This window comes from Mustelus asterias, chromosome 13, assembly GCF_964213995.1.
Source record: "Mustelus asterias chromosome 13, sMusAst1.hap1.1, whole genome shotgun sequence".
NCBI lineage: Eukaryota > Metazoa > Chordata > Chondrichthyes > Carcharhiniformes > Triakidae > Mustelus > Mustelus asterias.
This window is the reverse complement of record NC_135813.1, coordinates 18,454,702-18,469,661: the sequence shown is the minus strand read 5'-3', so window position 1 is coordinate 18,469,661 and position 14,960 is coordinate 18,454,702. Positions and strand designations below refer to the sequence as shown.

The 14,960-nt window shown below is 44.4% G+C and overlaps 1 protein-coding gene across 2 annotated transcripts in view; it reads left to right on the top strand.

The window, feature by feature from the left end:
- The first annotated feature begins 2,303 nt into the window (after positions 1–2,303).
- LOC144502478 (LIM/homeobox protein LMX-1.2) overlaps positions 2,304–14,960 on the top strand; it is a 192,359-nt gene continuing 179,702 nt past the window's right edge. Inside the window, exons 1-3 of one of the 2 annotated variants that reach the window (XM_078226439.1) lie at positions 2,304–2,444; positions 2,691–2,813; positions 3,421–3,607. In XM_078226439.1, the coding sequence (XP_078082565.1) occupies positions 2,744–2,813; positions 3,421–3,607 (257 nt within the window). In that variant the 5' untranslated portion in view covers positions 2,304–2,444; positions 2,691–2,743. Of the gene's footprint in view, positions 2,445–2,674; positions 2,814–3,420; positions 3,608–14,960 lie in introns of those variants that run through there. The other variant, XM_078226438.1, reaches the window with a different exon arrangement.

Sequence of the window (14,960 nt, the reverse complement as noted above, 5' to 3'; positions counted from 1 at the left end):
TTAATTCCAGGTCTCCCTGATAGCCTCGCTAACTATATGTTTTATTATAAAAGACAAGCAAGCCTGCTGAAAGCATGTCTCCCAGTACAGATGTCGAATGAATGTGAGGGGTTACGAATCCAGAATCAGTCGGAGGACCGGACAATCCGACAGCTGACTTTTCTTTTATTACGAAGGGCATGTTTTTTTGAATATTATCTCTATTTCTGTCACACAAAATGATAAATTATTCCCGCAAGGCTCTGAACAATATCTGCCAAAACCATCTATGCAGATTTCAGGCTCAGAAATACTGGGCCGTTCATTGTGGTGATTGTGTCGGGAACAGGATACAGAGTGTAACCGTTCTCGCCCCCCTGGTTCTGATTCACAGTATAACTGGCCATCGCCAGGTGCAGTGCACGCTTAGCAAGATTCCTATTTTCCTAATTCGGTTTCCCCCCACCTCCCCCCCCCCCCAACCCCTCCAGTTAGCGACCTTAAAATAGTTCAAATTGATTTTGGTAATGTTTAATTCATCGCCAGTCTGGGTTGTAACAATTAAATATCAGATCAAATGTGTATCTTTCTTTAGTATGAATTCAGTAGTGTTTTAATCTCCGAACACCGGGATGATGGTGTTGTGGGGAAAGTGGATTTGGCGAGAATTGTGAGAATTTGAATCGAAACGCGTGTGTGTGTGTTTCCAAGTAAACATCTACCACAGTTCTTTCGAGTTAAGTCACCTTACAGGGCAGGGGTATTAGTCAGAACTATATGGCCATACTTAGGAGGCGTTAGGTTCTCTCAATATTTGAAAGTCTCACCTTTCACATCTGCAGTGAGTCTCCGAGCGGCAATTGGTCACTTTAACGATTTCCTTTCCTGTCATTTTAACATAAACAAAAACACAGTATTTCCGAGACCATTAACTCGTCACTTAACGCCAATTCCCATTTCCAGGGTAGAAATGTACACACGGTGCGCCGGATTTATTCCTGCAATGTTCTCTAAAAACAAATCGTATGTGTGTGAGGGGGAGGCAGTGGGAATAGTTTCCCCAAACTCCCCCCCCCCCTCCCCCGCCAAGGAAAAATATCATGATTTTTTTTGTCTCTCGTTTTTTTCTCTTGTTTTCATTATTTTGTGCCTTGGAGCAAGGAGATGGTAAAGAAAGAGTGTGAAGATTTAGCGTTAAGAATGGAGGTTAAAAACGTGAATGGAGTTCCCACCTGGTGTCTGTGTATCTGGCGTTCTATTTCCTGGCTAGAGTGGGCACACTGAATGTGTGTGTGTGGGGGGGGGGGGGGGGGGGTGGATGGGGGGGAGGGGGAAGCACTGCTACAGCGGCCAAACCGGGGACAACGTTGAAATGTCAGAAACGCAGAGACAGAAAGAGACAGAGAAAGAAAGACACACAGAGAGAGAGGGAGAGAGACAGAGGGAGAGAGAGAAAGACAGTGAGAGAGACAGGGGGAGAGACAGAGGAAGAGAGAGAGAGAGAAAGACTGTGAGAGAAAGAGACAGACACAGAGAGAGAATCAGAGAGACAGAGAGAAACACAGAAAGAGAGAGAGACAGAGACAGACAGAGAGAAACGCAGAGAGTGAGAGAGACAGAGACAAAGAAATATAGTGTGAGAGAGAGGCACAGACACACAGAGAAACAGAGGGAGAGACAGAGAGAGACAGACAGACAGGGAGAAAGAAAGACAGTGAGGCAGAAACACAGAGAGAGAGAGACAGAGACAGAGAAAAGGAGACAGAGAAAGAAAGTCAGAAAGACAGACAGGGAGAGGGAGGGGGACAGAGGAAGAGAGAAACACAGAGAAAGAAAGACAGTGAGAGAAAGAGACAGAGACACGAAGACAGAGAGAATCAGAGAGGGAGAGAGACAGAGACAGGGAGAGAGAGAATCAGAGAGAGGGAGAGAGACAGAGACAGGGAGAGAGAGACTCAGAGAGAGGGATAGAGACAGAGAGACAGAGAAAGGGGGCGGGGGCGGGGTGGGAGGCAGCGCAGCGCCAGCGTGCTGGCGTCTGTATCCGTACGCCAGAGCGCTCCTCCTCCCCCTCTCTCTCCTCCTCCTCCCTCTCTCTCTCTCCTCCTCTCCTCTCTCTCTCCCCCTCCCTCCCTCCCTCCTCCCTCCCTCCTTTCACTCCCAGGTTCCATACCCACCCGCTCCAAAGGACGCTGTATGGCACATTCCCATCCGAGCACCCAGGGAAAACCTTCATCTGGCTTCATGGGATTTTACTCCTAGTTAATTTCCTCCTTGATCCCCCTCCCCCCCCCCCCCGCCCCCCAAACAACAGAACCCGAGAAGGTTGGATTGCAACTTTTTGTCCTGGTTAATTCCAGCCTTCCTCCCTCACTAGTGTTCCCTCAGGTGCTGATAAGTCCGCGTTTATTTAAGAGAACACTTTTTCTCTCTCTCTCTCTACTGAATCAAGTGCTGATCTACTTGTAAGTGCGGCGATCAATTATTCCCGAATACCAAGTTTCTCACTCTCCCCCTCCAACCTCCTCTCTCCACCCTCCCCACCTCCTGTGCATGTGGTCGTGTATAGTAAATAGCTTGTATCGATTGTGCTAAAGTAAGCATTAAAGTTGGAGGTGTTAGGGGAGGAGGGAGAGAGGGGAGGAGGGTGGGGAGAGGGACGCCGTTTGGTACTTGCATATCAGTGACCCTGAGGATGGCTCTCGCAACAGGTCCCCAGTCCCTGGATAGGTACTTCAGCAGAAGAGAACCCGACACTCCAAGCATGCTGGACGATATAAAAATGGAGGAGCGCCCGTTACGTTCAGGTCCAGCCACTCTGGGAATGCTACTGGGTAAATAACGTGTTTACAAACTTTTCTTTTGTATCTTTTTTCGCCCCCCCCCCTCAAAAAAAAAGGTGACAGGCCACTTACTCTGCGGGTCGCGCGTTCCAAACCATTTGCTGGCTTTGAATAAGTATTCTGCTGCGAGAGACGAGTGAGGTTTTCGACAGCAACCGCTGTTTCGTGTGGTTTAGGAACTCTGGAGGTTTTTTTTCCTTTTTTTGAAGTGGTGGTGGGGGGGGGGGCAGATTGGGGGCAGCAGCAATGTGTATGATGTGATTTCTTCACTGAGAAGGGGGTGACATAACATTGCTGGAAAGTGGCTTCACCCAGATACAGGGCACACTCTCTCCAAATGATTCCACTTCCTATAACCCATTGGGGAAACAGTGACAGATTGTGTGGGGCTGCTTTTTAAAAAGTGGTGAAGGTGTGTTTCAGCCGGCCGGGGACACTGAGGAGGGAGGGGAGTGATATTTGGGGGAACGTGTCGCTTCCAAATTCTCACTCAGGGCTGAAAAAAGCAAAAGGAAGAAACACCATTCGGGCAGGGTGTGTGCTTTTTTTCTTGTTCTGACAAAACATTATTATATTTCTCTCTCTCTCGCTCCTGTAGGCTCCGATTGTAAACATAAAGAAATGTGTGACGGTTGCCAAAGACCTATAGAAGATCGCTTCCTTCTAAGAGTCAATGAAGCTTCCTGGCACGAACATTGTCTGCAGTGTACGGTGTGTCAACAACCTCTCACCAAGAGTTGCTATTTTCGGGATAGGAAACTTTATTGCAAGCACGACTATGAACAGTAAGTGTGTGCACGTCTCCCCTACAGAAGGCAAGGGAGCTCACCGTTTATTATCACTTTTTAAAAATGTGGATTATGGCTTTATGTTTTGTGCGTGTGTTGGTTCGGTATTCAAGCCGCAACTTCCGACATTTCTTGATAAAAATTGAATTGCTATTTCCACCAAAAAAATATTGTTTCCCTGGTAACTCTTGCTATCTGTTCAGTGTTATTGACTGAGTGTTTTTTTTTACCCTGAGGTTCATACCCTGATTGTTTTTGACAGAACGTGGGTTGCTAAAAGCAAACTGGGGCCCCCACATCCTAAAGGATTTCTCAGTTTCACAAAATTCAATCCTCGCAGAATATTTCATGTGTGTTGGTCGAGGCCTCTACAAATTTTATTTTTTAACAAAGCGCCGCTTATAACCGTGTACTGCGGCCTGTAACTCTCGGCGGGTGTCTGACTTTAGGCTGTGTGGAAATGTCCTGGGGTTTCATTTCGTCTGAAAGGTGTTTCGATTTTGGGTCTGGAGGGGCCGCATCGTAATCTATCTGTCACCCACTCGGGGCACCGCAACTGTCGAAAATACAGTCGCGGTTGCAGAATAATTACACAGCAGTAGACCATTAGCAAGCCCAATTTGGTGAGGGTTCATTTTTTTTCGGCTCGGTTTAAAATTTTCGTATACATACATACAATGCACCCAGAATAATTTCAATATTAGCCACCATGCCTAAGATTTACAGACTCTGGACATACCTGTGGGTGAAATGTATATATTACAGCCGGTACAAGTGAATAGGGAAGACAGGAATTCTCTGACCAAATGATTATGTCGCTTTAAAAAAAAAGCTCTGTTAAAGCATCCAAAGCTTTGGAAATAAAAACCATGCCACAAAAACCCCAAACGATGCTAAAATATTTCCCCTTCACCATAATTAATTTAATCAGGAACAGTAAAATGGAAAGCGGCGACGGCAGTCCTTCGTGGTGAAGTAACCCGTGTTTATTCAACTTAGAGCAGAATAGAATATAGTGTGTGTGTGTGCGCCTGTTTAATTCCCATCCCCAGATGCATCCTGCCTTTCCTCCGACGAGTTCTCCGTTTGGTTTATTGCAATTCTGATTGTCAACTGGTCTTGGACGCTGAGATAGACTCACCTGGCCTGGGACAGGTCGCCTGTCTATTCTCCAAAGAGCTGTCACGTACAGTAGCCACTATAAATACATACAACACAAAATCACACACACACACACCGGCTAAATAATACCACACGGTCCAGAATATCCCCCTCCCTCCCCCAAAACAAAAGTGAAGACCGTTTGGAACCGACCGCCCCGGGGGCAGTTTTAAAGCAAACACATTTACCTCCCGTCACACAGGCGACAAGACCCAACTGTACAAATTCCTCGTTGCCTCAAAAGTGTCGAGTTGGCACCGGCGTTTTCTACCGAGAGATTTCATATTGAATTCCCGTAAACCGAGCAGTCCCTCCACTCGAAATGCATTTCTAAGACAAGCCTAGAAATATTCTAAAGGGTGAGATTTTGTTTTAAGGCGTCAGATCGTTATTTGTGATTTTGGGTCCAAAAAAAATTGTCAGTGTTTTTGGGAGATGCCTTTTGGGGTTCTGGAGAATTTCTTTTCGGCGGTGCTGGAGCCGCACGTTTATTCCGCAGTCTACAGTCCGCACATGCACTGACTGTGCAGAGATCTGGATAATTATACGAGTTGTAAATACAAAAGAAGATGCCTAACCCGGTTAGGCGTCTTTATGGTATTTTTTAAAACCAAAATATTTAAGTTCGGCCCTCACACTTGTTGTCGGATGCACTTTCCTTGTAATCGGGGCTGCAACACAGTCGTGTTGGTAACAGGCGCCTTGATAAAATTCAGGCCGATTGCTAAATACATCTTTCTGGTGCAAGTTGCGCTGTGTGGCTTTTGGGGAGCAAATTTACCCAAAACCTCCAGATTCGCTCGTTCAACAAGTGCGTCTGTTAGCTTAAACCACTCGTTTCTAATTGTCATTTGGAAAAACATGTAGCTGGAAAACGCTCCCAGAATATTTTAAAATGCAAACTTGGTTTTGTATATTAAAGATCAGATATCCCATTAATACATGGTTGGGGGAAATAACGAACGACAGCAAGAACATGTTGATTGTGATTGTGTGGAGACGCGGGGATGTTAAATGTGCCTTTTCTGGATGTCCCAATCCATCATATTCCTAAAAAACAAACCCGCTAAGATTAAGCTGCGAGCGAAGAAGATATTTCGAAACACGAGCAGTGTTGCGCTTTATGTCGACACGTTGGTTTGTGTGATGAATTATTAATAATCCTTTAAAATAAAATCCATTTCCCTTTCGGTAAAAAGCAATCACTCTCTTCTATTGACCCTCATCTGCCCCTTTCTCTGAAAAAATAACCAAACTTCGTATTTCATTCTAGACAAATTAGGTCAAAGTGTGCTGGGGAATTATGAAGCTGGAAGGAGGGAAGGTGAGAGGGGGAAGAGGGAAGGTGTGAGGGGAAAAGGGGGAAGGCGTGAGGGGAAGGAGGGAAAGTGCGAGGGGAAGGAAGGAAGGTGTCAGAAGGTGTGAGGGGGAAGGAGGGAAGGTGTGATGAGGAAGGAGGGAAGGTGTGATGGGGAAGGAGGGAAGGTGTGAGGGGGAAAGAGGGGAAGATGTGAGGGGGAAAGGGGGAAGTGTGAGGGGAAGAAGGGAAGATGTGAGAGGAAAGGAGGGAAGGTATGAGGGAAAGGTGTGAGGGGGAAACATGGGAAGGTGTGAGGGGGAAAGGGGGAAGGTGTGAGGGGAAAGGGGGAAGTATGAGGGGAAGAAGGGAAGATGTGAGAGGAAAGAAGGGAAGGTGTGAGGGGGCAGGAGGGAAGGTATGAGAGGAAGGAGGGAAGGTGTGAGGGGGAAAGAGGGGAAGGTGTGAGGGGGAAAGGTGGAAGTGTGAGGGGGCAGGAGGGAAGGTGTGAGGGGAAAGAGGGAAGGTGTGAGGGGAAAGAGGGAAAGGTGTGAGGGGAAAGAGGGAAAGGTGTGAGGGGAAAGAGAAGTGTGAGGGAAAGAAGGGAAAGTGTGAGGGGAAGGTGTGAAAGGGAAAGTGAGAGGGGAAAATAGGGAAAATGTGAGGGGGAAGGAGGGAAGGACTGAGGGGAAAGAGAGATGTGAGAGGGAAGGAGGGAAGGTGTGTGGGGAAAGAGAAGTGTGAGGGAAAATGAGGGAAGGTGTGAAAGGGGAAAGAAGGGGAGGTGTGAAGAGGGAACTTTTAAAATCATTATGGGCCAGATTAATTTTCTCTGAGCGAAGTTAGACGGTGCGGGGCTGAGAATTGCCGCGGGACTTTGTTTAAGTGTTCCTAAGAGTTCACACGTCAACTTGATGCAGAGAGGCGGTGCCTTGAAGCCCACTCAGAAATTCTGATATCAAAACTGTAAGAAAGAAAGCACCCCTATTCCAGCCCGTCCGCTTCACCACAAATACCGCCAACCCCTTCCAGGGCGACATGGTCTCTTTTGCAAACTTTTAAAAAGTTAGAAGATGGTGTACAATATAGAAAGTCTTCACAATTGCAGCTGGTGGAGTAACAAGGCGCCAGGGGAAACGCAATGATATCAACTACCTGTTCGCGCGTTTTAAACATGGGCTTTAGTTAATTATAGGACAATTTCCATTTCCAACTTTTATTCGACAGTTGGATCGCTGAACGGAGTCTGAGAATTTGAACCCGAGAACTAAACTTGGAAGTTCCTCATCAAGAATTGGTTAAAGCCATAGATATTCCTCGGAGGAACTTTCCCGGGGGCTATCGCATTAAACACACTCGGACAAGCTGGGAGATTTGGACACATATGGGACCCTCAGTTCATTTTTTTACGTTGCTTGATGGCTTTTTAGTGTTCGGGGAATTAGGAGGGTGAAGCAGCGAGAGAATAAATTCAATACGGTCCTCTCCATTCTGCGATTAGGAGAGGGAGTGAGTGACACGGGCAAACGGATCACCTTTGTAATGTCCAGGTAGCTCCAACTGGGAGCCTTGTGAAGTTAACCTGATAATACAACAATTGAGGGCCGAATTATTATTTTAAAAAATAAACATCTACAATTTACGAAATCGAATTATAATGCGTTTTGTTAAAAATGTGTACGAGGGTTTACAATAGGCGCTTAAAATATAAAAAAATAAACTCCGTTTAAATCGACATGAATTCGGAACGCAAGAAACGAGGGAAATGCAAAGGAACGATTATTATTCTTCATTTATTAGTGTCACAAGTAGACTTCCATTAACACTGCAATGAAGTTACTGTGAAAATCCCCTCGTCGCCACACTCCGGTGCCTGTTCGGGTTCACTGAGAGAGAATTTAGCATGGTCAATGCACCCTAACCAGCACGTCGTGCGGAGGCGAGACCGTTCGTTGTGTCAGGAACAATTAAATGCAAACACTGCCATCCTGCTCATTAACGTGTGTGTGAATGAAGGAACGAGCTATGAACGGTTTAGAAATGCCCCCGTTGCAATCCAACAGCCCGGTTCCCACTCTCCGAATTCAATTCGGGGCTGGGTGATTCAAAACCATTTTGACCGGCTACGAACGCAAATCCCGTTCCTTCGAGGTAGTAGATAGAAATTACATGTGACTCCGTTTTTATAATAGGTACCTCACATCAAATCGAGCCAATTCTAAAATCGACAGGCGGATATATATTTTTCGAACAGTTGTCTGAATGTCAGGGCAGAATAATGAGCAGTGGAGGTAGGTGTGTGTGTGTGTGTACTAATAACTAGATTGTCGAGGGAATAACTCTTTTAAATAAATGGTCCGCATATTAAAAGTGCCGTAAATACATTAACAATAGGTGTTTTTTTTAATGGATTGGGGAAAAAATGTGCAAGGCTGTAATTTAATCAAGGGATTGATGCTGGTCGGAGAACGGGACCCCAAGGTTAACTTGCTGTTGCTGCTATTGTATATTGCGCGCAGGTTTAAGGTGGACTAACATTAGTCATTTACGCTGGAAAGTTAGGGAAACTCGCAACATTTAATTTTTGTTGCGGATACTTAATCGACAGAATTAGCAAAAAAACACTAATCACTCTGGAATCATGATCAGGTATAGTTACATGATCGTGGAAAGTCCTCATTCAATTACGTTGTGTTAGACAAAGGAATCCGTTACAAACCATACAACTTTTTAAAAAAACTTTATATACGCGTCTTGTCACTTTTTTACTAGAATTTTTCTGCTATGAAGTGTAATAGTGCAGCAGGGTAAACGGTAGACCCTTTATTTTTTGTAAGAATGACAACACTAATTCTCCCTGAATAGTTAATTGACAGAATTAGGAAAACAATGCTAAAATTCGGAATATTAAGTATTTGCAAACGTTTGCCTGCACAAATCTACTTCTTACTGTTTACGCTGTAATGTGATTGACTGATGTATGGCAGAGTCTGGAGTTTCTAATCTAAAATCCTCAATTTATTTATTCCGTGTCAGATTCTGTGAATTTACAAGACTATTTTGTTTCACTTCTCTCTTTTTTGGGGGTGAGTTTCTGATTTTAGCCTGGCTCTGCGTTTTGTCGGTAAGATTTTATTTTGCCAAACTTTGGGCTTTCCAGAGAGAATCAGTCTGATGTCATTCTTAGAGAGAGAAAAAATAAAGGGTCTACCCCACATAGCTGTCCACTGCATTATCACACTTCATGCCTCTCACTGAAATTTAGCCCCTTTTTATATATCGGGTTTTAACATGGCCACTTCAATCACTGGGGCATAATAGTACTCTGCTAGAAGCCTGGCAAGTAACAAAAGACAACAACTATTGCTTTGCATCAACTTTTGTCAGGCATTCACTAGCCTTCCCAACAGGGTCTTAAGTGGTTAGTGGCAACAATGTGAATTTCATAGTTACAGCATGAAAATCCATCACCATGGATACTGGCAGTAAATGCTTACATAGGAAAATCTTTGTTGAGGTTATTGAGCTTCTGAAAGTTTTTTTTTCTTTAAATGCAAACTGGTCCAACGTTGTGTTTCCTGAACTTTGGCTGAGGGCCTTTGGTCACCCTGTAGTGTAAGGTTCAAAATACCGAGTGAAATTCAACTGGGTTTACCTGACTCCGGAGTTTTGCTACATGCGTCCTGGGGATCTGTTACAAAATTATTTAAATGTACAAGCAAGTCACACATTGGTCTGACATGTTAAACGGTGCAGCTGAGATCTGTAAATTGTTGTGTAGTAGAATAGTTTATACTTATTAACCTCTGTTGGATCGTGATACCTGGTGTGACACGACATGACAACCTGCTGTGAACACTACCTCAGACTGACAGCGGCAAACATTTAATGAGATGGGATGCAGCCGCATAAATCAACAGCTCTTTGGAAGAACACTGGTTCTGAAATGCTTTTACAAGTAGGTATGTTCAGCATGGTAACCCACAGTCTTTTTTCTCTCTGGGATTTTTTTATTGGAACTCCTTAAATATGATAGGCAGCCCACAGATTGCATTTTTTTGAAAAAGGCCAAAGAAGCTGCTATTTTATCGTTAGAAAGTATCGACCAGAACACAAGGCAAAAGACTAAGTGTGGAATCAAATTCTTTGAACTACTTTAATTTGATGATTGAGCTTCTGTGGCCCATACTGGGGGCACAGCCGATTGCTATTGTGCACAAAGGCTTGCAACCACACAAAATACTTGTAAAGGAACCAATATAACCTGGAGGCCATTTGATTTTACGAAAAGTTGATTAGTTTTCATATATTAGGTGTATTTGATATCTGTTACTTAAAGAAGAAATCAGCAAAATATGGAACAATTATTGAAACAAAGTTTCTTTGAATTTTTTTCAGTGAATGAAGCTGGTTGCATTTGCTTTCGCTGATGGTGAGGGCTTATACTGGATAAAATAAAGACTATGCCTGTATGTGATGCAGCCCCATTGTCTTTGCTGAGCAAAGATGGACAGGAATTTAGTAGTAGTGTGTACAATAGAATAGAATAGAAGAATAGGATAGAATCCCTACAATGCAGAAGAAGGCCATTCGGCCCATCGACCCTGCATTGACAATAATCCCACCCAGGCCCTATCCCCATAACCCCATGTATTTACCTTGCTAATCCCCCTGACACGAAGGGGCAATTTAGCTTGGCCAATTAACCTAACCTGCACATCTTTGGACTGTGGGAGGAAACCGGAGCACCTAGAGGAAACCCATGCAGACACGGGGAGAACATGCAAACTCCACACAGACAGTGACCCAAGCCAGGAATCAAACCCGGGTCTCTGGCACTGTGAGGCAGCAGTGCTAACCACTTTGCCACCATGCCACCCATATAATATTGTATACTATTGTACAATAGTCCAAAGATGTGCAGGTTAGATGGATTGGCCATGTTAAATTGCCCCTTAGCGCTCTAAAATGTGCTGGTTAGATGGGGTTACGGGGATAGGCTGGGGGAGAGGGCCTGGGTAAGATACTTTGTCAGAGAGTCAGTGTAGAATTGATGGGCCAAATGGCCTTTTTCTGTACTGTAGGAATTTTATGATTCTATGATATTCCAGCATGCTATTTGTCTCAGATTATAATTTCTGTTGTAATCAAAAATTACAGTTATACTGCCATCTTTGTGTTGTAGTTTTTGGTTACTTCACCATGACACAAATGCAGCAATGCACTTGTGAAGTCAAGTCTAGACGTGATTCCGGAGGGGAGCAGTGTGACACACCCTGAGAAACGTCATCTCCTGCTCCTTGTTAAAGCTCCTGTATCGTCTGACACCTAGTTTAAAAATACTCAAGAGTTGACAGGAGGAAACCTGTAGCCACAGTATAATTGTAGTGTTAGTTAATTCCTGGAAGTTGTTTGTACTGTCGTTCTCTATGAGGGAGCAAATGCATCAATTAAAACATACTATTTTAGGCAGTACTGATTAGTTTTGTATATGTTTGTGCCTGGGAAATGGGTATTGATGGAAAAGCTGCCTTCCTAATTGTCCTGTTGCCATTTGGACTTAAGGATTCATTGGGGAAGTCAATATTGAGTTGCCCTGATGGTTGAGTGATAATGATCCTATAATACCAAGGAGGGTTTAAGCCTCGGTTAGTGCCAGATATATTGATAGGGATGGTGCAGTTACCCACAGAATACCTGGGCTAGGAATGGGAACAATCAGTCAGGGCACCCACTTCTGACTTCTGTCCATTGAACACTGCTGGATGTATCTGCACACTAAGACGTCTGGTGGGGGACAACAACGGACTCAGCTGTGATGTTCATCCCATTGGGAATGGCTGGCTGACATTCCGTCTCTGCACTTGCACATGAAGAAAACCAGGTGCCGCAGTCTGCCCTGTAACTCTGCCTCACCGTGAATCACTGCCCCCAGGAGAGGAGGGGAAATTACAGGGGGAGGAAATTGGAAAAAGAAAGCAGATACATATATCAATTAAAAATGTTCAAGATTCTGCAATTTAATCTCGAGTGACACTTGGAAGCTGATTCCACTTGTTTTCTCCTGGCCTTAATGGGGTGGTTATGACCTTGGGATGGAGTTGATAGCTTCACAATCTCTTTAATAGCGAGGAAGCTGGTACCAATTTGAAGGCCGCAGGGCCTGCCTGTTTTGGGCAGTAGTCCAATTTGAATATGCAAAACAAGGGTTCCAATTGTCACTTCAGTTTGGAAATGGTTGGAAGAAGCAGTGCGCAACACTCCAATCATTTCCACGGCCGATAGCGGAGGAGAGGTCAGCCAGGGAAAGTTTGGTATTTTGTGGGATGCAAAGGTGCAGGAAAATGGCCCTGGGAGCCCCACTCAGTGGTGCCAGCCTTAATCCAATGACCAGCAATACAATTCTGGTTCGACACCCACTTTCTGATGTGATTTCAGTGAGGCCAGTGCCTCCAAGTCATGGCCAACTCTTCACCATAGATATGGACAAACAAAAGTCAACCTCATTCCCTTTCCACAACTGGATGTGCCTTTTTAACAATAACATTCCCAGCCAATTCCCAACTCCTTCCGGGACAGCATGAATGAATGAAATGCGAAATACAGTTTTGAAAAGGAAAAAAAGTTAGTAAATTAATTAAAACAATAATTGCTGTAAGGGCAAGCTCTTAGAATTAGTGAATCACTGTACATTTTTAGCTGAGATTGTGTCTTTTTCTAGATAATTGAGAATTACCCTGCAATTCATAACTGCATTCCAACCAATGCTCCAACTGTTAAATTACGTGCAGTATTTACAAATGCAATGATGCATTATATGCTTTTGATTCCTGCGTTCCTAATGTTCTCCCATTTTGAGACATTGCAAATGAAAGCTTCAAACATTTGGTAAAAGAATCAGAATCCAGCATTAAGTGTTTTAAATGCCTTACGCACATTTGAATGGCAACAGTTTCTTTATTATCACTGCCATTCAACTCTGAATGACAGCAGCATCTGCTTTTAAAGTTACTAAACATTTACAGATTTTCTTAACCAGATTTTGATTAACCTTCCTTCGGTTTTTCTTTCTCCCCTCCAGTCATCCTTCTCCTTACAGAGCAGCTGTTGAGGAGCTAGTTTAGCGCTGTGAGGAATTTTTGGGGAGAGCATGTCATTAGGGAATTGTGTTCAGGTTGGGAGGATCAGAATACACCCTCCTTCTCTTTCTGTTTAGACTGCTGATACTTGAAAACCATTTCTCAGTTTACTGAACAAATAGGGGCCTCCTATTTTCTGGGAAAATTAATTCTTCCCGTCAGCAAAATGAGGGAGACAATATGGAAACGAGAGGCTTATCTTTGTTTTTCTGTAGCCCCAGCAGCTGGGGAAATTAGAGTTAGGACAACAACTAAGTAAATAGTGAAGGGCATGCAATGTGGCCTGTATGACAGTGAATCCCACTCTCGGCTACTGTGTACACTTAAAACAGAAAACTATCTTACACCTTTAGCAACCAATGGTTTGATGCCTGTTATAAATCCTGCTGTTGTTTATCTGCCTCTGTGATGTCTTCCCGAAAGACAAGAGTGTCGAATAGCCACTGGCAATCTGGGCCTGATTTTAACCCATTCAAAACTCACCCACTTGCACAGAATTAAAATTGGGTCCTGTGTCTCAGAAAGATATATTGTAATTCAGACAGGTTTCCTGCTGATTTTATCTCCCTTGAGCTAAAATGCTGTAATGTGCTTGTCTATTTAATATTCCGCCACTTGTACTGTGTAATATGTCTCTCAGCTTTTTAATATCTCTGAGCCTATGTAGAATTATAGAATCATAGAGTGCAGAAGAGGCCCTTTGGCCCATCGAGTCTGCACTGACACATTAGAAACACCTGAACTCCCACCTAATCCCATCTGCCAGCACTTGACCCATAGCCCTGAATGTAATGACGTGACAAGTGCTCATCCAGATACTTTTTAAAGGATGTGAGGCAACCTGCATCCACCACCCTCCCAGGCAGCGCATTCCAGACTGTCACCACCCTCTGGGTAAAAATATTTTTTCCCACATCCCCACTAAACCTCCTGCCCTTCACCTTGAACCGATGTCCCCTCATGACTGACTCTTCAACTAAGGAGAACAGCTGCTCCTTATCCACTCTGTCCATGTCTCTCATAATCTTGTACGCCTCAATCAGGTTGCCCCTCAGTCTTCTCTGCTCCAATGGAAACAACCCAAGCCTATCCAACCTCTCTTCATAACTTAAATGTTCCATCCCAGGATAAATATGTACATTTATTTCTTTTCTCCTTCCAATTATATCTGCTGTTGTCTTAGGCACACTGGGCTGAATGGCCTCTCTCTGTGCTGCATGATTCAATGTTCCTGGATGTTCTCCCTCATCTTGTTTTTCCTGACAGCGTTACGTTATGCCAGGTCAATAGGCAGCAGAGGGCATGTGTCAGCCTGGATGGTGTGTTTCTGATGCTTGTGGAACTATGAGGGCCATTGCAGCCAGGCCTGGCCCTGCTCTCTCCCAGTGCCTTTTGGGCACTCCATTAGCTAAGTCGTGACGAGGATCAGATTCTTGAGCTGATCTTTTACTTTTTCTCGGCTGGGGAAGGGGTGTGGAATAGTGAGGCCATTTGTGCAACCCTCACACCTCGCCAGCAGACTGGCCAACTGAGTGACTCTAGAACATAGAACAGAACATAGAACAGTACAGCACAGAACAGGCCCTTCGGCCCACGATGTTGTGCCGAGCTTTATCTGAAACCAAGATCAAGCTATCCCACTCCCTATCATCCTGGTGTGCTCCATGTGCCTATCCAATAACCGCTTAAATGTTTCTAAAGTGTCTGACTCCACTATCACTGCAGGCAGTCCATTCCACACCCCAACCACTCT